Genomic DNA, 22,696 nt, shown 5'->3' with positions numbered 1-22,696 from the left:
TAGGAGCAGAGAGAGCAGCATAAAATTGAATCTGACACCAATTCAAAGGCTGATTGTTACTTAAGCTTTTTACTTTGTATTTTGTGTGATTATTTGGAGGGAGGTTTTTTTTCAATAATCAACAAGCCACAGAAAGGACAGGTAGCGTTAACAAACCTACAGTAACAGAAGACGATAAATGCTTTGGCCAGCCAGTGCAAGGACAGTTCCTGGCACAGTGTCCATTTTTTTTTCCTGGGCTCAGACTAAAACTTAACACTTCCCATGCTAGTCAGACCCTTTCCTGTAAATGGCAGTGGGATTGTACCTGCTCTCTGGAGCAAAAAGGCAAACTGGGATGCTAAGTACTTGCACAGATCACGAAGTAATGTATTTTTTGTGCAGTCTAAACAGATTGTTAAAACTGGGGCAAAACCGAAGACTAACCCCTGCATGTTACAGGAGCAGTTTGTGTTTACCCTAAATCATTTGCTTATCTCGCACATCGCAGAAATCTGAAGGTATTATTGAAGCTCAATGAAAGTTAGTTCTGCCCTGTACTGAATGACACTTTTGTAATCTATTCAGCCCAGAATTATCATTTTGCTGCAGCCAAATAGTTAAACAATAGTTAGTACACAAAACAATCAAATGAAGAATTGTGCGCCCACGAGCTCCCCTTTTTGATACAAACAGAAATGGATATTGTTTAAAATAGAGTGGATATTTTTAATGCGTTTTCCTCTTGTGTCCAAATCGCGAAAGGATTTGCAGAGTGTAGCTGTTTCTGAGAGAACAAGTTATATCAGCCATAGCTCAACAGACCTAAGAAATATTCCTGGCGACAGTCCGCTTGCCAGTTCAGAAGTTCATTTTTTCGAGCACTTGAGGAAAAGCACTACTGTATAGGTTGAAGTGCCCTGTTATTAAGTGGTGGTGGTTATAGCCGAGCAACTGTCGCTCCGTGTGATACAACGGGGTGACTTAAATGGAAAGCATTCACTGCCTGTTTAATAGTCAGCTGTCATAAAAGTAATACTTTTGTTGGTTTTTACAGTGCACCAGAAGAAGTGGGAAACAGAGATAGGAAAAGCTATAATTATCTTTTACTTTGTTTTCCAGGAAAAGATTTTAATATTTGACAATAGCAGGATTTCACAACTTCTCAAAACTGTTTGTTTCGGAGTTATCTGTCAATTCCTCACATAAATTTTGAATGTGGCAGAGAAGTTTTGCAGAAGGAAAAAACAAACCTCTGTGAGGCTTTGGTGGTTATCACCTGATGGTAGTAGGAAGTGTAACATTAAAAAACAGGTTTTAAAAATGCGATATCAGAACTATATTAAAAAAGAGAAGAGGAGAATTGTTCAGTTCTTAGGGAGCACTTTAGCCATTTGAACCTTCATATGAAAAGTCATTCATTTAAACAATAAGATCTGGTATCTAAAATCAAGAAGGAACAAAGAGCCAAAACTTTAATGTCTCAAAAAAATGAAAGAGCATTTGATTCCTTCAGAAAGCTTCTGTCACTGAATTGAGAAATAAACTTGAGCTGTTTATACTTTTGTTTTGCCTTTCACTGCTTAAATGATTATATGCACAATTATGAAAGAAAGAAAGAAAGAAAAAAGAAAGATGCAATCTTTTTCTTTTTTGCTCAGTCTTTTTTTTTTTCCCCCCCCCGGTCACGTACATGAGAAAAGTAGCTGCGATAAACAGATACTGAATCAGACTGAAAGTCTTTAAAAAAAAAAAAAAAAAAACACAACCAAAAAAAACCACCCAAAACATTGCATGATAGTCTCTAAGCAGTTCCATCTGTCAAGCAGAAATTTTAGGCTAATAGCCTGTGGCGATCTCCCTCCGCAGTCCACTACCTGCCTTTGTCCTATTAAATCTCTTTATTCTTCTTAAAAAAGAAAAAAGAGGAAAGGAAAGAAAAACCTTGCAGACCAAAATCATCTGAGTGATGAAGCCCTAATTTTGACTGCCTCTCTTTGATGTTGAGCAGTGGGTTCTTATTTAAAAAAAAAAAAAAAAAAAAAAGGAGTGAGAGAGAGGGAGAGGGGGAGAGAGAGGGAGAGAGAGAGGAGAAGACAGTGCTAGGAGCAGATGACTTTTCATCTCCACTTCACCTTGCCACTGGGTCTGTGAGAGATTGGTTCATTGTCAAGGAGATTTTTTTTTTTTACCCATGATTCCATATGGTATGGACCGGGCTACATGTTGCCCAACATGCCAGTGCAAATGTTTTCTCAATTAGGTGTCTTATCTCCCGTGAGTTAGCATCAGATGAAGCTTGCTGACAGCATAATGGCAGGGAAAACCTCCGACGGCTCCATCAAATGGCAGCTCTGCTACGACATCTCGGCCAGAACTTGGTGGATGGTGAGTTGGCAGCAGGGCTGCTTTTTTTTTTCTCCCTTTTCTACTTTCCCTCCCTCTTTGACAAAATGTCCCAGACCTCACATTTATCAAATTAACATTTGATTTTTTTCACACTCTTCAGTAGAGCAGCCTCACACTTGTCCCACTTGTGTGCTTTCCCCTGTGTAACAGGAGACCGTTAATGTGCACTACAGTTTCCAGGGGGAAGCTTTTTCAATTCTCCTTAAGGGGGAAAAAAAAAAAAAAAAAAAAAGTATGCAAAGAAGTAGTTTGAAAAAGCCTTGTGCAGAGTAACTTGTCTCAGTCGGCTGCCTAACGCTCAGTTTGTTTTACTTTATCTGCTGCTTTCAAGCGTTTGTGTGTGCATTTTTTACCATGCAATATTTTGTAAAGAGGGGAGGTGGAAAGTTCAGTCCGTTATAAAGCAACTCGATTACTGTAAAAGCCTGGAACGGTGTGGTAGTGTTGTGGTGTAAAATCATCACGTGTGAGAGGAGCGTGTTTTGCGAGGTGCTGCCTTTCATCGGAGACCCCGATCTAACTTTTCCCTCCGCTTGTTTACGTTAGAACAGGTTACCGGGCTGTGCTGACCTGGAGCCATGTGTTACAGATCCCACATAGTCTGGCTCTAGCTGCTTTTGGGCGCAATTAAAGTTTCAATAAAGTCCCAACGTGCTCCGTAGAACGAGTTAACTAGCATGTCATGGTCAGCCGGGCCAGACAACCTTTGACATCTTGAATCTATAAGAGGTATAGTGAGTTAGGAGGATGCACAATAGCCCATTGTGGCAGAAGATGCAAGTCCTGTTGTGAGGAAGAGAGTCCTCAAATCATTACTGCCCTCGTTAGCGTGTTGTCCGTTAGGGATTAATTCGTTAGCAGCGCATTTTTAGTTTTCTGTAATTATTATTCTTGTGGCAAGCGTGAATTCTTCCAGTGAGAGGAAAAGTTTGCTGCCAGGACAATGAATGTATTATCCGCTCCTAACTGGACCGTGAACCTCAGCTCATTTCACATAGATATCAGTTAAAAAAGGACTGGCGAGTGGAATTACAAAACAAGGCATGATCACTTTCATTGTATGATACGCTGAAACAAGTCGGGGGCTTTCCCTCCCCCTCGCCGCCCCGGACCAATTTTGGTATCATTTGGAAAGTTTAAGACCTCTGAGGACTTGAAAGACTTTTAAAAGTGAGATCCGGAAGGTTTTTATTCTGCAGCTTGGTGGTGGCCATTGTGTATATCATGTGGCTTGTATTTAAAGGTGTTTGGGCTCGGGTTTTTCCGTTTTGTTTTGTCTAAACTCTTAATTTTTTAACCGTCTATTAGAGGTTTGCCAGTGGTTGCCAGTGAAATGTAACATGCAGCTTTTGGTTAATGGGGATAGGGAAGGCTAACCACTTTACTTATAGTACTGATTTTCCAATTAGACTTTCTGCCAGGGGAAGTTGGAGGGGGAAGGGGTATTTGCATGCACATAAACTGTTGATTATTCATGTGACTTCTTTTTTTTTTTTTTTTTTAGCTTGTTAAACCCCTGTAAATAAGGCTATTGATTCTTAGTTATCATTTTCAAAGCAAAGTTTTCAAGTACCTGTTTTAACTACATGATTTATATCATGCTGTGATTTTGCCTTATTCTAAGCCATTTGTATATTTTATTACCACTCTTCTTTTATTGTCTTATCGGCTGCTTTTATGATGAGGTACGTCCATGTTTATTATTTAATAAGTATCCTCAAATGTTATTAGGCAGTTATTATCACCCTATGGAAAGTGTCCGAGGAAGTTTCATTTCAGTCACATTTATTTCACAGATGTTTTAGTACTACGAATATAATATGTAAAAATGCTGGAAACATTTAGTAATGCACTTGCCTAAAAATAAACAGTTTTATAACCACACATGCTGTTGTTTAGATTAAACATTGCAGAAAGTTCTCCTTAAACTTGAACGTCACACCATTTATTTTCTAAGAGAATTTAAAAAAAAAAAAAAATCACTAAAATAGCCTTTTTTGTAGAAGTTGTGCTAGATGAAAGAGATGTTATTTTTAACTGAAATGAATAATTCAAGATCTTTACAATAGATGTGTTAATTGCAAATAATTTTCGTACAAAGTTTCAATTATTGATGGAGTAATAAGCAGTTTTTCATACAGTCTGTGAATCTAAAACGTACAACAAAAAGTAGATATCTGTTATTTTTTTACCCCCAAACCTCATCACATTTGCCACATTCTTTTAATCAAAAGTAAGCTAGAGAGCAGATTTTAATGTTTTAAAGACAAATAAAGCTTTTAAAATTACCTCATGCATCGTCTGGCTGCACAAAATCTCAGCTGCACAGTGCTAAACTTCGGTTTGGTACTGCCAGCATACAAAGAGATGAGTGAATACCCCTTGCACCCATATGGACTCAGCTGCCAGCACTGTGATATGCAATTTTGCTTTTTAATGAATCGTAAACAATTTGTGTGTCAAACGAGGGAGTTTGTTTTCTTTCTGGAGCAGGTTCTAAATCCATTTTAAGCTATAGCTGTGTACTGTACTGGAGTATTATGCCCAAATTTAAAGGTTCTGTGTCATTTTGATGAAAAGACCTGTTATAATGAAAGAAACGCCTTTATAAAAGGCTGGGTGTAGTAATCTCTCTCTCTTTCTTTCTTTCTTTCTTTCTCTCTCTCTCTCTCTCTCTCTGTCTCTCAACCTCACACTCTCCCTCTTTCACTCCAGTCTATAGCATGTTTATAGCTAGCTAGCTGGAGATAATGGAGATTGGTTGATTGCATGATTAGTAAAATGAATGGATTTTAGCATTGGGCAAAGCAGCTTGCATTTTTGAAAGGTGGCTTTAAAATGCAGAGTTCTAATTTTGACCTTATTTTCTTTCATAGATAATCTTCATTAATGCCCCTTTAATTCGCTTTTCCTCATCGCAACTAGTTTTTCTCTCCAGCCATCTGATGGAATGGCTAATATATTTTATCTTACTTGCCAAAATAGCAAGAGGTCAAAGTAAAAGAAAAACGTTTTTTTTTCTCTCTTGTAGACGGTTATGAATGTTCCAAACTGTTTCAGTAAAACCCACAGGATTTGTACATTTTAGCACTAATTGCATCTGTCACCACAGTTTTAAGGCATTTTTTTGACACCTAATCTATTTTTTCTTATGCTTTAATCAAGTGAATACAGAAACAGTTATTATTTTGGCTATATTGTAATGTGGTATTTTAGCAGAAAATTTTCCCCAAAATGCTGTAAATTTGTGTAAGAAGGAATTATATATTTTATATTTAATAGCAAATACTTTAGCCGGTACAGCAGCCTGAAGATATGAGATTAATTAGTTTGTTGGAAAAATTATCATTATTTTCTAATCATTGCCACTTTTCATTTACATTTGATGCTGTCATAGAGGCACTAAAGGGTTAGTCATAGAAAAGTTTCGGTACTCTGTCTTGCATTTGTTACAAATATGTGCAGCTGTGCTACTTTTATAAACATTTATTTCAAGCTGATTTTTTTTTAATTATTTGCTCTTGCAAGCCAATATGATGTGACTATTATATAGGTTTAATAAGGGATTGTCTGCAAAATTCCTTTGCATGGGGTTATTGAAATACATGTGCAGCAGAGGTATATGCTGGAGTAAAATTCTCAATGATAACACAAAACTAAAGACCCTGGGCCAAATTCTGCTCAAGGTTTACACTGCTATCAGCCTGGAGACACTGCCTTAAGAGGAGTGGAGCGACTCCAGGTCTACTTACCTAAGTGACCAAGAGCCAACTTTAACCCATAATCTGGGTTATCTCAGTCCAAACAGTTTCAAAACTCAAACTGTTCTCCTTTGTGAAATATCTGAAGAAAAAAGCCTCATTAATAAATAAGAAGCCATTTCAAATGACTCCATGTATGAGTTAGCATGCAAACTGCTGTTATTGAATACAACAGTTAAAGCAGATCTTTCAGTCATTTTCCAAAATAATTGTTTTCTAGTTTTGTTTTCCAGCTATCAGTGCACAGTTCAGTGTACATGCCTTTATTTTCTTTATATGACATAAGCTAAAAGAGAATGTATTAAAAATAGTAGGATTGGATTTGAAATGGTCATTTTGTTACTTTAGAGGTTTTTAACTCAACATAATTATTTCAGTAAAGCTCTTGGTAAATATTTGTCTTTCACACCTCTGTGCTCCATTTTTTTCAGAGGAATAGCTGAAATTGCTCAGGTAATTTATTCAATAAAACAAAAATTTCAAAATGTTACTAGCATTTCCGTCAATTAAGAATTAATAGAATGCTCACTACAAATCTCATTGTGAATGAGATTAAAAGGAATGGTGCATCTAATAAATATTTAATTTTATCATATGGAAAGCTAATTGTTACTACCAAATCTAAAAATGTCATGAAACACTCAAAAGTAGTATTTCTGGCTGAAATCACTGAGCATATCTATACATACGTGCATATACATACTCTCATCTAAGTTTATCATGGTAATCCCCACATGCTGTTGAACATGCTTTGCTGATTTGTGCTTCCTACTTATAACTTGCTGTATATCAAAAAGCATATATTTATTAATAATCATACTGCTCCTGCCTCTATAAAAATAACAAAGTGTGAACAGTGTAACATTGCAGCATGGATTTTCTTTGTTTTATACGGTAACTCTCATTTGTTAATACACTGCTCAGCTGCTGTATGAATGTTTTTAATAAAATTATTCCCTCTCTGTCAGAGTTGCTAAATTCCATATATAACTTATACACATGTATTCAGTGCATCGTTACACATGCTTTATAATAGCATCTTCATTTTCTATATGTGGCTTCCTTTTGCCTACAAGTATTTGCTCTACTTTATTTCTACTTTTTCCTTCACCTGTCCTGAATATTGCCATGAATGTTTCTAATTTAAAGCCAGAGGAGTCAGTGGCTGATTAGAAGACAGGAAATTGGAGGATTAAACTGTCTGGTTGAACTTCCTTTACTTATCAGTACTGTGTAACTTACACTGGATTATAAACTCATTGGGACAATTTCTACAATATTTCAGTACTTCTGTTTTCTTAGTCTTTATTTTTCCATAGAAAATATGGAAAACAAGGAAAATGGGTAGTTTGTGGCTAAAATCCAATACTTTTTAATAATGCTGAAGCACTGGAGGTTTAAATTAAATTTGTAAAAATGTTGTTAGAGATGAGAATTCATTCAATTTTAAATCATGCAGGTCTATAATATATATTTTAAATTAACTTCAGTATGTAAACAACCGAGCAACAGATACTTTAGGGGGGGGGGGGGGGAAATGACATCATTTTAGTAAGAAGAGAATGCATCATGTTAACCCTTGTTCAACCTTCTTCCCATCAGAAACTTTCACATTTGTTGTAACATGATGGTGTAGCCGTAGGACACCCTGAGGAAAGGCTAGAGAGAAAAGCCAGTTTATCCAAAAAGCTTTGATTGGACTCCCAGTGCTACCCTCTGAGCCGGGAGCCAGAGATCTGACATCCTCACCCAGCGTTTACCAGGGGAGAAAAATTTTGTGTAGATAGATGTCTAACCAGGAGGAGAATGAAGAGCACAGCTTTGCACCCTTAAGGGCCAGCTCATTCTCACTGTTGTTGCCCATGTATTACTTCCAGAGCTCATCATGGCCCCTGGTTATGAAATCATGGGAAAAGCAAGTAGTAAGTAGAATCTGGAGGACCTATCTTGTGAAGAATAAATAGGAAGACTTCTAACCTCAGACTGTTCTATACCTAAAGTATCTTTGTGCTACGACTCGCCATTCACCATCACTTAATATTTTACTCGCCAAATTGTGATCTGAAGGTGACAAAAGTGTATTGAATACCAGATCATGCAAGAAAACCAAAAAAGATAGACACTGCCTGAAAGGTCTAACACCTTGATCTGAATCCAAAGGCTACGAGACTAGTCATATACTCCAATTTAAACACCAGATCTGGATCTTTAAATTGATTGGGATGCTTGTGATGGTTTCTGGCAGTCTGATCCTGCTAAATTAGGCAAACCCCCCCCCCACTAATACTGGGAGCAATCAAAAACAAAGGTGAAAATAAAATAATATTTTGAAACCTTTTGCTGGCAAAGACACAGTAGTTTCCATACAAACAAACAAACAAAAAACCCTAATCTGAAACTTTTTATAAGTAAGGAAGTAAATATTTGCTTTCCCTACCTTCATATGAAAGGAAAAAATTAACAGTTTTGGTTTATCAAAAGGTTCCCCGTCTTTTAATCCCAGTGTGAAAAGAATCTCCTTGTGCTCCTAGAAGCATGCTTCACTCCTCTCCCTCAGATGTGGTCACTGACACTGATTAATATTTAAAGATAATTATAGGGTGAATCGAGTTGTTTCTTTGTTGATTTTTGAAGAAAAATACACTAGTTCATAATGACATGTTTTGGATTGATAGTATCTTTGTTATTGCATTAATGTCACTCGGAACTTCTCTTTCACAAGTATGGCAGGTAATAATTACAGAACCCCTTGCAAATGCTAGAGCTCTTTGTACACGTACATACGCACACTTTATGTATGCAATAAACTTTATCCACCCACAAAAAACAGTCAAAGTCAACTGCCACAGTCCCAAGAAATCCGACTGATCTCAGAGCAGCAGGAGCCGGTCTGACTGAGGTGCCTTTGGAGAGGCGCTGTGCAAGCCTGCAACAGCTCTTTTGCACAAAGGTTTTAGAACTTATATTCACCGCGATGAAGATCTCTGGGTCTATTTTCCATAGAGTAGATTATTGAAGAGTAGTTCTCAATAAGATACAAATCATTAGAACAGATTAAATAGATGTGTTGGCTAATGGAGTGAGATTCAAAATATTTTGCCTGTATAAGCATGTCTGTTGTTCTTTGGTGTTTTTTTTTTTTTTTCAGAGGCTGTGAAACGCAAAGTTAGCAATACAACTAGATATGGGTGGAAGTGTTGGATAGTACAGATGGCACTATAAGCTTGTAGACTTTTACTACCAATAATTGCAATGCCCTTGCTTTCAAAGGAGTGCAGGTTGCCCTTGATGTACACAAACAACCATATTAATTTCACAACCCAATTGGAAACGCACACACGGATTGAGGTTGTCAATAGGAGTAGTGTGGAAATGAAGAGCACAAATAGTGCTCTCAAACAGGCCTTTGTGCTTTAAACGTGACTAACCCAAGACACTGGGTGTACGTGGTCACCGAAAGAGTACTTCCATAGTGGAGAGAGTCTGTGAGTAAATTAGAGAGGAGTTTTTCCATAAGTTTTAAAAAAAATCCAGAATTCAGGCTGGAGAAAATGGACCTGATTCTGCACGGAAATATGCTGATAATTATAAGCAGCCATCTTTAGTACAGAAAATTTAAATGGAAAGTAGAGCATGGCTTATTAGTTTACATCAAGGCAATATAGAGTAGTCCAAAGTGACCCAAATTAACCTTTTATGTTTAATAAGAAAGGAGAAAAATTGTCCTGTTTGATTGTTCATTCAGTCAGCATTTATGGTTGCTCTCAGGAACAAATAGAAACATGCACGTGCACTTCTGTTTGCCAGTATTTTTTTCACTAGAAATTTTCTTTTGTGATGCTATTTGAAAGAATAGGTTAAGAAGAATAGGTTAAACAAGGATTATTTAGGGCAGTGGCTGAAAGGTGAATCGCCAAGGTTTTTATAAGAGCACGAACAGAACAAGATTTTAAGGATTATAAAGCAAACACAAGTAAAACTCGAATTTACTTGTGATCTGCTCCTAATGAGGACTTTCAGTTGAGACAAATTGCAATGCATATAAGCATTGCATTAGGACTTGTTGCTTCCTCTCCTTTTATCTTGATTTCCTAAGGAAATGAGGCTTAAAAGATCAGCTGTCTGACTGCCATGCACAATGAAGGAAATCGTAGTGTAAGACATTATTTAACACATCTAAGGAATTCCCTCATGTTCAAAAATCAATGAATAATTTTTAAACAATTTAAAAGAAACTAGTAACTTTCTTACAGATTATAACTGTCTCACCTGATTTTATAGGATACAACTTTTTCATTATAGAGATATGTGGAGTTGTTGAAATTTATTATATTTTTATGGACACACATTCTTTTCATTCTTAATGAAGTCTAAGAGTCTTCCACAGAGAAAGGGGGGAAATACCTTCTACAGAAATATGTGAGCACGTAGGAAGAGGACATAGGCCTAAAATGGTGGGGAATCCTTGGTGAAGGCCTGGCTCCTGGCAAGCAATGACGTTTGCTAATTTCTAGTGTTCGTGTTGAGTAGAGAAAGCCTAAAGACGGGAAAAAATAGGACTGACCACAGCATTGGGTATTCAGCATAGGCACTGTAAATGAGACAGGACACAGAGGGCAGGCTTTGATATGAGAATATGTTTTCTGGCATTTTGAAGAGTAGTGGCCAAGAGATCACACCTGAGTAGAGGCAGTAAATCACAAGATTTTGTTTCTCCTTCTCCAAATCTCTCTTTAAAGTTTTTTCTGTTTCATTACTTAAACCCCCATTCAGCAACATACAGGCTACCAACTGCTCTGGTCCTCCAGTAACTGGACCACTGCACAGACAAATGATTTTGTGGTTTATTTTCCTCTCTTCAGATGCAGAGGCACGGTTTGAATTGAAGTAGTAGCTCATTTGCCCAAGCTCTTCTGCGCTGAGGCAACTCCATAGCAGGAAGCCAAAGAGCCACAGGACAACAGCAGTGGCTGAACAAAACAAGGCTCTGTGCCAGCTCCATGAGGTGTCCCTCATGATCAGCAGTGCAACCACTTTTGATTGCATCTGTTCTATTCCAAAATTTCAGAGAATATTTCAGGGAACTTTGCTGCAAACTCTGGTGAAAACTGAGAAAAGGAAAAGAACAAAGGGTTAAGACCAGGCTGACAACGTGCCCCTGTGGCACTGGGATTCAGAAAAGTCTGATGCTCCAGTGTGCATCATGTCCCACAGCTCTTCATCCTGTCTTCCACTTGCAGCTTGACCAAGTCTGTGGTTTCACTCGGGATCTTTGGATGGGAAAGAGAAAGTAACCTTTCTGTTTCTTGTCCTAACATGAATGTTTTCAGCTCTGCTCTATGATCATGGGACTGATCCCACATAAAAAAACAAGATCTTCACAATAGCGATAGGCAGAGACAGTGGGGAGGAGCATGAAACCTTAACAAAAAAAAAAATGTTTATCTAGTCAAAAAGTGAATGATTGGCTGCCAAAGAAGAGAAAGGTCAATGGGCTTGGGAATTTTTATTTTCCCTTTCAACAGGATAAGGGGCTGGAGATAAAATAAGTGGAAGTTGTACCCTGAAAAACAGTGTGAAATAAGGCCTTCTGGAATACGAGAAATAAACAGACAGATAAGGGTGGAATGACAGAACTGCAGAGTTTTGAAGGTGGTGACAATTTCAATTTGATGCAAACATCTGTTCATGTGCTTTGGATTGAAATAATCAAACACCTGCACTTCCATGTATGTGTTCATGCTTGCAAATTTCTTTGTTCTAACGAGTTTTCTGGGTGCACACTCCAGGACGGGTGTGCACGAGCATAGTGTAGAATTATTATTTGTAATGCTGTAGGTGTTTGCACCTGCAAAATGCAGGTGCCTGCTTAAATGTGTGTTCTTACAAGCAGATATGCAATGTGTTTCCCTTGGTTTCTGTAGAGGTCTGCCAAATCTATCACTTTAATTCCTTTATGTCTAACCCTCCCCATCTATGGAGTATAATAATAAAACTCACCTCAAAAAGGGTGTTAGATGTTAATTAATGGGTTTCCAACATGATCTGAAGACAGATGCTATAATTGCAGTACATTATTTTCTTTTAAAAGTTGCTTATGAACATAAGCTTTTGCAGAATGAGGGAAGTAAAGACAGGAAAGACCTAATAGGCTGTGGAGTCTTTCCATCTACCAGCAGTCTGTTTTTTACTGTTTATTTATTGCTGACTTTTATTTTGCCTTTAAGCCAAACACTATGGGTTACTCATATAGCATATGCTGCTTCACTCTGCACACGAGTAAAAGCAGTGATCTCAAAATCAAGATAATACTGTAATAAAACTTCACTGAGGATGCCCGAAGTGGTACGTATGCTCACACCGTGTAAGACAGAGATCTCTGTGCATGCCACTGTTTCGTATTAAGTAGGAATTTGGTAAATTGAGTGGAATACTGGGATTTCATTAAAAATTAAATGTACAATTATTTAGATGAATTTTTCACATATGCTTGTGGGCAAACAATTTTTGATTAGTTGTTGACATATAGTACACACAGTGTGTGTGTGTGTGCGTGTGCACATGTATATTTACATGCACGCTATATAAATAAAATACAGACAGTAACGTAGTGTTAGGGAAGTCCACTGGTAGTCATTAATTTGACAAATCTTATATGGAAAGAATGATCTTCCTCAGACTGAAAAATTGTTTTCACTACATCACATTAAGACTTATTTATCCAATGAGCAGTATAAGAGCTCAAGACCAAGCACAGCTCATCCCAGCTCTCTGCTCGTTTTATCGAACTCCTTGAAGAAGTTTCTCTTCCAAACGATGCTGTGGAAGGGAAGCCGTGCAATGCATTTTTCAGCAGTGCCTGTCACTGGCCTGGGGTTGCGGGATTTACATCAGTGGAAGGAACTTTCTCAGTTTGATTTTAATTAGAAATCAGGTGGTAAAGCTGGGGAAAAGATTTGTAAAGATCTGAAGTGTCTGAAGAGGAGCGGCTTGAATAACACTGTATTAGTCATGAGGCAAGGAAGGAAGAATGTTGTCATGATATGAAAGTAACATTGTTCAGTAAACGAAGATGTGTGAAGCACTTGCTAAACTAAATTAGTTCCGAGGTTTGGTGCACATTTGTGTAATTCTGTTCATTGAAGCTTTGAACAATTGTGAAGGAAAAAACAAACACATCTATTAAGAAAAAAAATGTTTGAATTGCTTTCTGGTGGTGTTTATCTGCAACGGTTCAGCTGCTATTTTTCATATTTCAGACAGAATAATTAATCGGCACAAATAAATATAGACAAAACGGTGTAATTCTACTCTGAATTTTATTTTGTGGTGCCGATCTAAAGTCGATTTTGCTTTCTGTCACACAAACAGAAATTGTAGAGAAGTTGTAGAACCCCGTGTCTCCTAAATTTTCTACAGAGGCTGTTCCTCAATAGATGACCTTTTTCTAATGCATGGATTCAGTGTGCAGAAAGGTTAAATCTTGTGGTTTGAGTGTCCCCTGTAGAATATCATTGAATAAGTGTAGCCATGTACTTTTTATTATATTATCTTGTGATTAATTTTTCTAAGAGTTGGTCCTTCCACCTCTGCGTGGGGAGGGGGTCACTGCACTCTCAGGTCATGTTCTCAATTCCTTTAATGCACCTCTGACATTTACCCATCTATCCAGGATCTTTACCTTTGTGCCATTATACTTGTTGCTGTCTTACTCAGTTAAGAAGTACAAATAGCCCCAGCATTGCCAGCTGCAGTCCCAGGCTGGATCATTACTCCAGATTTGAGGTTAATCAACTGCAAATTCCATTAGCTTCATACAGAGTGAAAATAAAGAACAGACGGTCTCACATGTGAGCCAGAAGTCAGGTGCAGCACAATACGGCCAGCCTTCAGGTAAAGGGATTTTTTTTCCTTCAGCTAACATCTCTGAGATAAGACCAAAGGATCAGATCAAAAAAGATTTTCATGAAAGTTTTATAGACTCCCATCCTTTTTTCTTTTTTTTTTTTTTTCCCCCTTTTTCACTCCACTTCCAATTGCAAATGTCAGTTCTTCGTTTGATTTTGGTGGAGTTTTAACTCCTTTTCCTTCTGAAAACTATGGAAGGTCATTGCGAAGCGTTATATTCTCAGCCATCTTATGTTCTTTACCTACTTGTTGATTGCAACTCGCTTTGTTGCTCAAGGAAGTGCTGTGTCAAGTCTGGGGTGGGATATGGGGGCAGTTTGCTGTCGCAGACCCATTTACTAAGATCCCACACTTGCAAATGCTGACATACTCACGCACCTTGTGAGCTCTGCCATTGATTTCAATAGGACTCACAATATCAAAGCTAGACACACAGGAGAGCAGTAGCAGGAACCAGGCCTAGACGCTTCCCTGCTGCTCTTATTCTGTGCACTGTCTCCCCCCCACCCCTCAGATAGTGTCTTTGCTTGTCATTGGTTGTTTTCTCATGAGTCCATTTAAAATCTCTTTAATATGCCTCTTCTTTTTGCACGTACTACAAGCAGTCAATATTTATAGAATTTTTTTTTTTTAAAGTGATCTGCAGTTGTCTGAAAATAATGGCTCTGATAGATCTCAATTCTCTAAAGCAAAAGCTTTCCTGTCAAATGGAAGGAACTGTAGGAGAGTCAGGTCTGTGGCCAGAAATTGAGATCCTGCTGCACACAGAGTACACTGCACCTTCCAGACTGAATTCTGAACATTTACATTAGCACGGTGTTTGCCAAACGTGGATTTTGTGTGCTGTGGCTTTTGCCTTTTCTTTACATCTTTCTCTCTTCACCCAGTTTTGGTGGGGAGGGGAGGTGCCTGTGTGTATGTGTGTGTATCTCTCCCTATATACATATGTTAGATTATCACTGGCATGCCATTACAAAAGGTTAGGGAAAATATTGCTGCCAACAGAACTAAAGATTAAATAATCCAATCTCTGGGAACTGTAAACTAACAATCACTATCACAAATGGGCCCTTTCTAATCATAGTTTGTGGTGGAATGAAAGATGCAATTGTCTGGAATTGATGAATATGGGATCCATGCTGGCTTCAGGGTCAAAGGTGACTTCATGCAAAGGTCCCTTTCTCTCTGGCACTGCTTCCTTTGTATAGCATAGCTTGGCAGCTATCTCTTTGCACTTCGGCTACCTGCCAATGCAGCTGGTACTGTGCAACTGTCTGGTACAGACTACAAAGCATCACTCAGCAACCAGCAGCTCCGCATGGGGCCCCTTTTCTAGGATGACAAAGAAAGATGGGCTATACATTCTGCCATCTATGCCCATTAAAAAGACTCTTAAATTGCATTGCTACAAGTTATTGTTAATTATGTAGTAGTCACTGGATCGGTATGATCCTTTTAGGGGTTGATAATCTTTACTGTATGCTGGCAGTATAAGTAATCAAGAGGGAAAAATCAGTATTTTGTTGTGTAAAAAGTAAGTACTAATGTGGTTAAGTTGCTCATGCATAGCCATATGAATGAAACCTTCATTTGGATTGTGTACGCCACAGGTTTGTGGCATATGCAGGAAAAAAACTGATTGAACTAGACAAATTACTTGTGAAGTTGTGTCCTTATAGTTTCAATATTCATGTTACAGTTAACTTGGGAAGTGTTTTTGTTGGTAAGCATTTATCCTGAAAGCTTGCTGGTTGTTAAAATGTGCCTTGAGCTGCAACTGAGAAGGAAGAAAACAAAGTTCTGGCTACATTAAAATAAACAATTTCAGTTTAGAAATCATGAAACTAACGGTGTTTACATGATGGGATTCTGATAATGAAAGTGGCATCACTGGCAGACTGATGGGACACTGATTATCTAGAATATTTTTTTTCCCGCGGTAATGCATTTTCTTCCTGTTATTAAGAAAGAGTTTGTAGAGGGTTCAACAAAAGGAAAATCTTTGTTCCTCCTAAAGCTGAGGACCTGGTTGTCTCCTGAGGAATGGCCAAGCTACTTCTGTTCTTCAGTTCGGGGGTGATGAATTGTGTTGCAACTAAATCTGCAGGCCTGATTCCAGTGGATATTTTCCAACTCTTGTAAATCCATCCGTGTTAACATAAAGCTGGAATAGCTGATCTGGGGCAAGCGAGATTAGATTCACCTTCAGTAAGATGTATAGACGATTTACTAGATAGATCCAAGTTACTTCAACTTAAATATTTTGGGCCAAATGCTTGGCTCCTGTCAACTGGCATAACTCCACTGAAGTTAATGGAGATGTACCAGTTTACCTCTCCTGAATTTTCTGGGACTTGTGTGTCGCAAGATTTCAAGGAAAATTCTGTAAAGAAAATGGTGGGACTTGTTTACTCATGACTGGGTTTTTTACCCTTTCCTTTTTTCCTGCTTTCTCTGCACTATTTATGATCTTGCACTTGCCTCCTGTAGAGCTGGCAGGCGTCCTAAGACGTACACCAAATTCTGGGAAGGAAACACCATTTCTGTATAGTACCACTGTGAGAGCTAGGCTGTTGAACCACTTTTATTTCCTCTTTTGTTCAAATTACACAAAAATCTGAGAGACACAGGATACAATAGGAGGAGACAAGAACCTTCAGTCTTCGGTTTCTCTCTTTCCTCCTTGCGTCTAATATTCCTTTCCTTGCCTTGTTCCGATATTGGCTATTTGAAATAGTTATATATAATTTAACATTATACAAAAGTATTGTCATATCAAACATAGTGAAATGGATTCCAAAAACACCATCTGGTATTTGGGAATGCACTGTGAGTTGGGAACGTGAGAAGAGATATTCTTTGCCACTTTGCTTGGGACCCAGCCATTAGCAGTGTAATTGCCAAGAAAAGGTGACAGGCTTCAGGCTTAATGCAAGTGGGTTTTTTTTTTTTTTTTTTCCTCTCTCTTCCCCAGCCTGTTAACTCCATGAGTCCTAAACTAAATGCAAAAGGCACTGTAAGGGCAATGCAACGGCAAAAAAACAATAGGCTCCCTTAAATTAAAAGGCAGGGCAGAAAATGAAAACAGTCACTGGGCTCCTATAAGAAGACTAGAATAAGTGAAAGCAAAATAAGCTTGTGGAGAGGAGGAAAGAAAATAAGACATGTATGCTTTAAAGCTGCAGTGTGCTACACAGAATTGTTCTCTTAAGTAATGGATTTGTAATGATTAGAGTTTCCCAAGCTTTATCCAAAAGCTCATTTCAAAGCCATCATTAGTCTCCTCTAATCCACCCAAAATTGCAAAACGCATATTGTGAAGGTCATCCATGACCACTCTAAACCTGGTTTATTTGATGTTATCTCACTTCTCCCTCCGTATCTCCTTCTATCCCTTTAAGGATGGGGAAAAAAAAAAAAAAAAAAAAAAAGAAAAAAAAAATAAAGAGGGTTTAATAAATTAAAATCTCAGCTTGATTTCTGTGGGAATATTATTCTGATGTGTAAGAATCCAAAGGGCATATATAGTACAGTTTATATAATTTCATGTTACTAGCCTGTATGCTACCATTGGCAGGTGTAAATCTTACAAGTTTTGCCAATATTTCTCACCTGAGAACCAGATCAAACATGAGGGAAGTAAAAAATCAGAGATATTTGAACAAGGATCAAAGTCTCTTTATTACATGCAGGAAGGCAAATAAACTTTGCAGCAGAGGATGAAAACAAGTGAATGACACAGAAAGGTTTTAATCTTTATTGATTTCCATCTAACACTTGAAATACAGCCTTATATTAATTCTGAACTTAAAAAAAGGCCACATTGATTTGTTTCGGTATGTCAGAAACTGTGATGCTACAATAGATCTGCTATTAAATTACACAAAATAAAATGATTTCTGGTGGGTGTATCTAATGCTTGCCAAATTAGATGAAATGAAAGCTAACCCTCTTAGTCTAGCTGTTGTTTTTAAATATTTATGTCTTTAACAGACATTTTTGTGTGCCATGAGGGGGACTAGAAACTCCTTTGCTATCAGTCAGTTTATGTAGACATGCAAAATTCTTACAATCTCAGTACCAGACTCGCACAAAAGCGTTCGTCACCGCAAGTTCTTTCAATTTATTTGAAATAAGCTTGCCGATTCACCACACTGCCGTTTTGGCTCCCGTTACTTATTTATTTACTGCGATTGCATTTCGCTGCAAATGAGTTCTGTAGGCAAAATTCCGTCTCCAAGGTGTAGCGCAGATTTTCAGCAAGGAGTTCAACCCTTCAGTGCAGAAAAGGTGGTGGCAGTCCTATGGGTGCCAGATTGCTTGAGGGACTGAGAGAGAAGCTGCGAGCCCAGAGCTTGCCCTCTCTGCCGGCGACCAGCCGTCGTGAAACTTTGCCCTGAAACAAACACCGTAGAGCCGAGCGTCACCATGCATCCGAGTGGGAAAATAAGTCAAACATCACAAAAGGATCTTTCTATTCTTGGCGAAAGCTTGGGATTGGGGCATGATTTTACCCCAGCCCTGCTCGACCTGACCTTCAGTGCTGTTTGCTTTCTAAAAGGCAGCGATGGTCTCTGATATGTCTCTCATTTAGTACCAGATTTCTTGCTTTGAAGTGTGTCGATCAAGGCAGTCCCCGATGCACTTAGTGTCCCAAACCCTCCTGACTAATAACTCAACCTAGGCAGCTCAGAAGACAGATAAAGTTCTGATTTCTATCTTACAAAAACAAACACTCTTTTCAGGCAAAATCCCTCTCCAACAGAGAGTGTTGTATTCTGAGCCTTGTTCAGTACCTGCTGCTCCAACAGCGCTGGCTTTGGAAGTGCCGCTCTGCTTGGGATGGGTGACGAGGCACGCACCCGACACGTAGAAGCACGGAAGTTCTGTGTGTGCAGAAACCGAGGCCACACTATCAGTTCAGTGACAGAGGGACAGACCACACGTGGGATTCCTGGTTCCCACTCAAAGAATCAAGAAACACAAACAAAACTGTTTTGCAATTTAATTTCTGAAGGGGCATATTCTCCGCTGAAAACTTCCATGCGAGAGATAAAGACCTTCAGTAAAAATGAAATGTGATACTTTTTGGCATTACAGTTTCTCCTGTAACAGAAATTGCGGATTCTCTCCTTTTGACTGTGCTTTTTTTTTGCCCCTTTCCCATTCAGTAATCTAATATTTATAGAATGTATATTTCATTTAATAGTTTTAATCAACAACTACACTAAAAAATAATCTGCATCTTCACTCAGTTAATACCACAAAAGTGCATTTTAAGCCTCTGTTGAGCAGCCGCAGCCTCTGTGAACCAAAACCTGCTGTATGATTAACAGCAGCAATACTTTCATCCAGCACAATTCCTTCCCCGTCCGTCCCCAGCGCACAGCGGGGGCACCTCGGGGACACCCTGGGCGTGTGAAAGCCAGAGCTTCCCGTGCCCAGCTCCATCCCCGGGGCCCTGCCGCCACCAGCCAGGGATCTGGGTCCGGGCACACGGGTGCTTTCTTGGGTGGTAAACTGCCAACTCCAGCAGCTTATAGCTTTTTATCACCTTAGAGGAATGTGCCACCCACAGCAGTGCGGAATTATTAGATCTTTCTCATCGTTTTTTTCCTGCTACATAGAGGGTTTTGCCTGTTTTTCCCTTCCCAGCCTATGCCAGGCTGGGGTTTTGTTTTGCTCTCCGGTGACATGATGACAAACTGCAAATGAATAATCAGAAGTACTTAGAATTAAAATGGCAAAAATATTATTAGTTGCTGCCCCCCCACCCCTACTCCCGCACCACTCTCCCGTTTTCCCCTCCCTCCTCTTTTGACAGGAGGCAGAAAATGCAGATGCCAAGGCAGCGGAAGATATTTTTAAGCAGGAGCATCTGGCTCCTTGGCAGACTCCACAGGCAGTTGGTTTGGTTGTTTTGGAGTTGCCTCTGGGTCTGTCACATGTTTTGGCATCTGACTGATTGTCTGGGCTGCCTCCTCTTATTGGACATATTTTTTCTTTGACTCACCTTTGATTCTGAATTGTCTCTTTATTTTCGTTTGCCAGTGAATGGCAACTTCAGCTGATCCTGGGCTTGTTTATATAGAAATAGTCCCTGTCACTCCCTGGCTGTAGCTCACGGGAGCCTCCTCCCTGCCCAGTCTGTGCTTCCAAAGGTGCTCGCTGTGAACACTGCTTCCTCGGGATTCGGGTCAGGCTCCGAGCACTCCCTGGGAAGGAAGCTATTCCAAGGAAGAGAATTTTCCTGCATCCAAATATACAGCCAAAAGCACAGAGACATTGTTCCTGATACATGCTCTATCTGTATATGTTTGGGTTTTTTTTAAATATATATATGGTTATTATATTGGGAGGAGGGTTTCTCTTAAAACAGTGTAGTTTTTTTCATAGATTTTGTGCAGAGTATGAAAAACTTCTTGAAATGACAGGTCTGTTCCCCCCGCTGTTTGACAAAAAGTTAGATGCTTAGCAGTATTTGTTTCTCTGTTTTCTTAGCACGGTAAATGTTGAGCGAAACTAGTTTTTCGCTCAGAAAAAACTTTTTCCCCCAAACATCATGACGAGACAGCCTGGAAGCCTGTCCCTGCGACCTGCCCCAGCCTGCGGAGCCGACCCAGGGATTTTACGACTGCCAGGGCAGCGAGGCTGGCAGAAACAGGTGGGCTCACAGCAGGGAGCAGCCTCGAAAACCCCACCACAAGTTCTGCTGGGATTTTTTTTAGGTGGCTAAACTAAATCTAATTAAACCAGAGCATGTTTAAATGAGCTTCATTTAATGTGCACTTTGTATAGCTCCTCTATTAATAACAGCAGCTCTTGTTTTTTATTATTAGCGCTATCATTTTTCTGTCTTTCCTGATATTCCTGGAGACTGAATGAATTATCAGAGGGGTTGGAGTTGGGTTTATATTTCTAAAATGCTGGTTTGGAACTGTCCTGTAAACTAGTCCTTGCTGTGCTCAGGAGGCACTGCAGAGCTTCAGAGATGAGATGTAAATCTGTGCTTTCAAGCTGAAAGACTATGTTCCATAGAGAAAGTGTTTTTCTTTTAAGGAGAAGACAAATAGTAAGGAAAAAAATACTAGTTTTTAAATACATTTGTATTTTTTGAAGGTAACTTCGTAAAAAAAAGTTTTTCACTGGATCTGACGTGAAAAAAGCATCATGTAACTTATATGTTGGTTGGGATTTTTTCTTGATTACACCAAATCAGATTAAACTCATCTGGGAAAAGGATAAGGAAAAGCATAACATGGCATTTTAAAACAAAAGCTCCCACTATGTGTTTTTCATTGGCGGTTGAAGTTTCACCCAAAATGGAAAACTTCTCTCTCACTGACCTATCATTTTTGCTTCAGTCAGGTACATGTTTGGAAGCCCTATGTATATTATCTCTGTAAATAGTAAGGATGTCAGAGGCTAGGGAATTGGGACATATGAAATAAAGCTATTCATTCCTAGGGCAGGACATCTGGGGCAGCTAGGCCACCCTCTTGTCTCTTCCTCCTACCTGTATGCAGCAGGGAACTGCAGAGTAGCTCCACAGTTAGTCTCTGGGTGTTTGGAGTTCACAAACACAGAAAAAGATGACTAGAAAGATTTTAAAACGTGAGAGAAACCATATTTGCAGTTACTTTTCTTGTGTGTGGAAATGAAAATTTATTTTCAAACTAATTTTGAGTCCTAAACCAGTGACTAAAGGACCAGGCAGAAAAAAACCCCACGTGTGTGAACACACGCACACTCACATAGACACACCTTATGTAAAACTAATTTTACCATCTGATCCTGAGTTTTAACATGACTTATTCCAGGAAAAGCCCTGGACCCCAGATCTGTGCAAGAACATTAGTAAACATTTGCACTGAACACAATATCGCATACAAATTAAAGTGAGTTTCCAGCTCTCGTGTTTGCAGAAGAAAGCCTGTGAGTACAGTAAATGCCTGAGTTCTCAAATCTTAAAAATAAAATTACAGTAAAACTAGCAAAACCCCCAATCTACACTGTGTTTTTAAAGTCGTCTTGGTATTCTAGGGAATGTGCATCATAAATTTTGAATAGATGGGATTAGCAATATCATGATGGGGAATCCCAAAGGACCTATCTCCAACAAGGAAGGAATCTTGTAAAAGACATTCACAATAAATCCTTTCAGAGGCCTTGGCACTTGGATGTAACTCCATAGATTCCCTGTTAGTTTTTCCTATGAGGGAAAAAAAAAAAAACAAAACCAAACCAAACCAAACCAAAACAGGTCCTTTTGGGCTTTTGATTCTGTGAGTTGGTTTTGTGATCCGAAAGCACCATATGGGTGCTTTCACCTTTGTTTTTCAGCACCTGCAGCATTTGGCAGATACACGGCAAAGCAGAAGCAGCGGCACAAAATACAGCATTACTGGGAGAGGGAGATGCGAGTCTGAGCTATCTGTCCTCTTGGGGCAAGCAAATAGCAGAAAGCAGCTACAGTGCTGTGCCAAACTAGTCCTGTGGGACGATGTGGTTACAATAAGTAATTTTTAGAATAGCCTTGTTCATGGTACTCTTAAGTCTGTGCAGCCTCATCCAACAGGAGACTTGGATTTCGAGGGCACAGTTCTAGGAGTCCAAGATTGAAAGCTGTGTACAAGAGT

The 22,696-nt window shown here is 39.0% G+C and overlaps 1 protein-coding gene across 7 annotated transcripts in view; it reads left to right on the top strand.

Annotated features, from left to right (window-relative positions):
• Positions 1-2,121: 2,121 nt before the first annotated feature.
• The window catches only part of NFIA (nuclear factor I A), a 358,382-nt gene continuing 337,807 nt past the window's right edge, over positions 2,122-22,696 (top strand). For 3 of the 7 annotated variants that reach the window (XM_074906097.1, XM_074906090.1, XM_074906087.1), the window contains exon 1: positions 2,126-2,367. In XM_074906097.1, coding sequence (XP_074762198.1) covers positions 2,272-2,367 — 96 coding nt within the window. In that variant the 5' untranslated portion in view covers positions 2,126-2,271. Of the gene's footprint in view, positions 2,368-22,696 lie in introns of all 7 variants that reach the window. The other 4 variants (XM_074906098.1, XM_074906088.1, XM_074906089.1 and 1 more) reach the window with 3 other exon arrangements.

The sequence above is a fragment of the Athene noctua genome, chromosome 5 (genome assembly GCF_965140245.1).
Source record: "Athene noctua chromosome 5, bAthNoc1.hap1.1, whole genome shotgun sequence".
NCBI classification, from domain to species: domain Eukaryota; kingdom Metazoa; phylum Chordata; class Aves; order Strigiformes; family Strigidae; genus Athene; species Athene noctua.
Note: the sequence above shows the minus strand (reverse complement) of the source record. Positions and strands in the feature narration are given on the sequence as shown.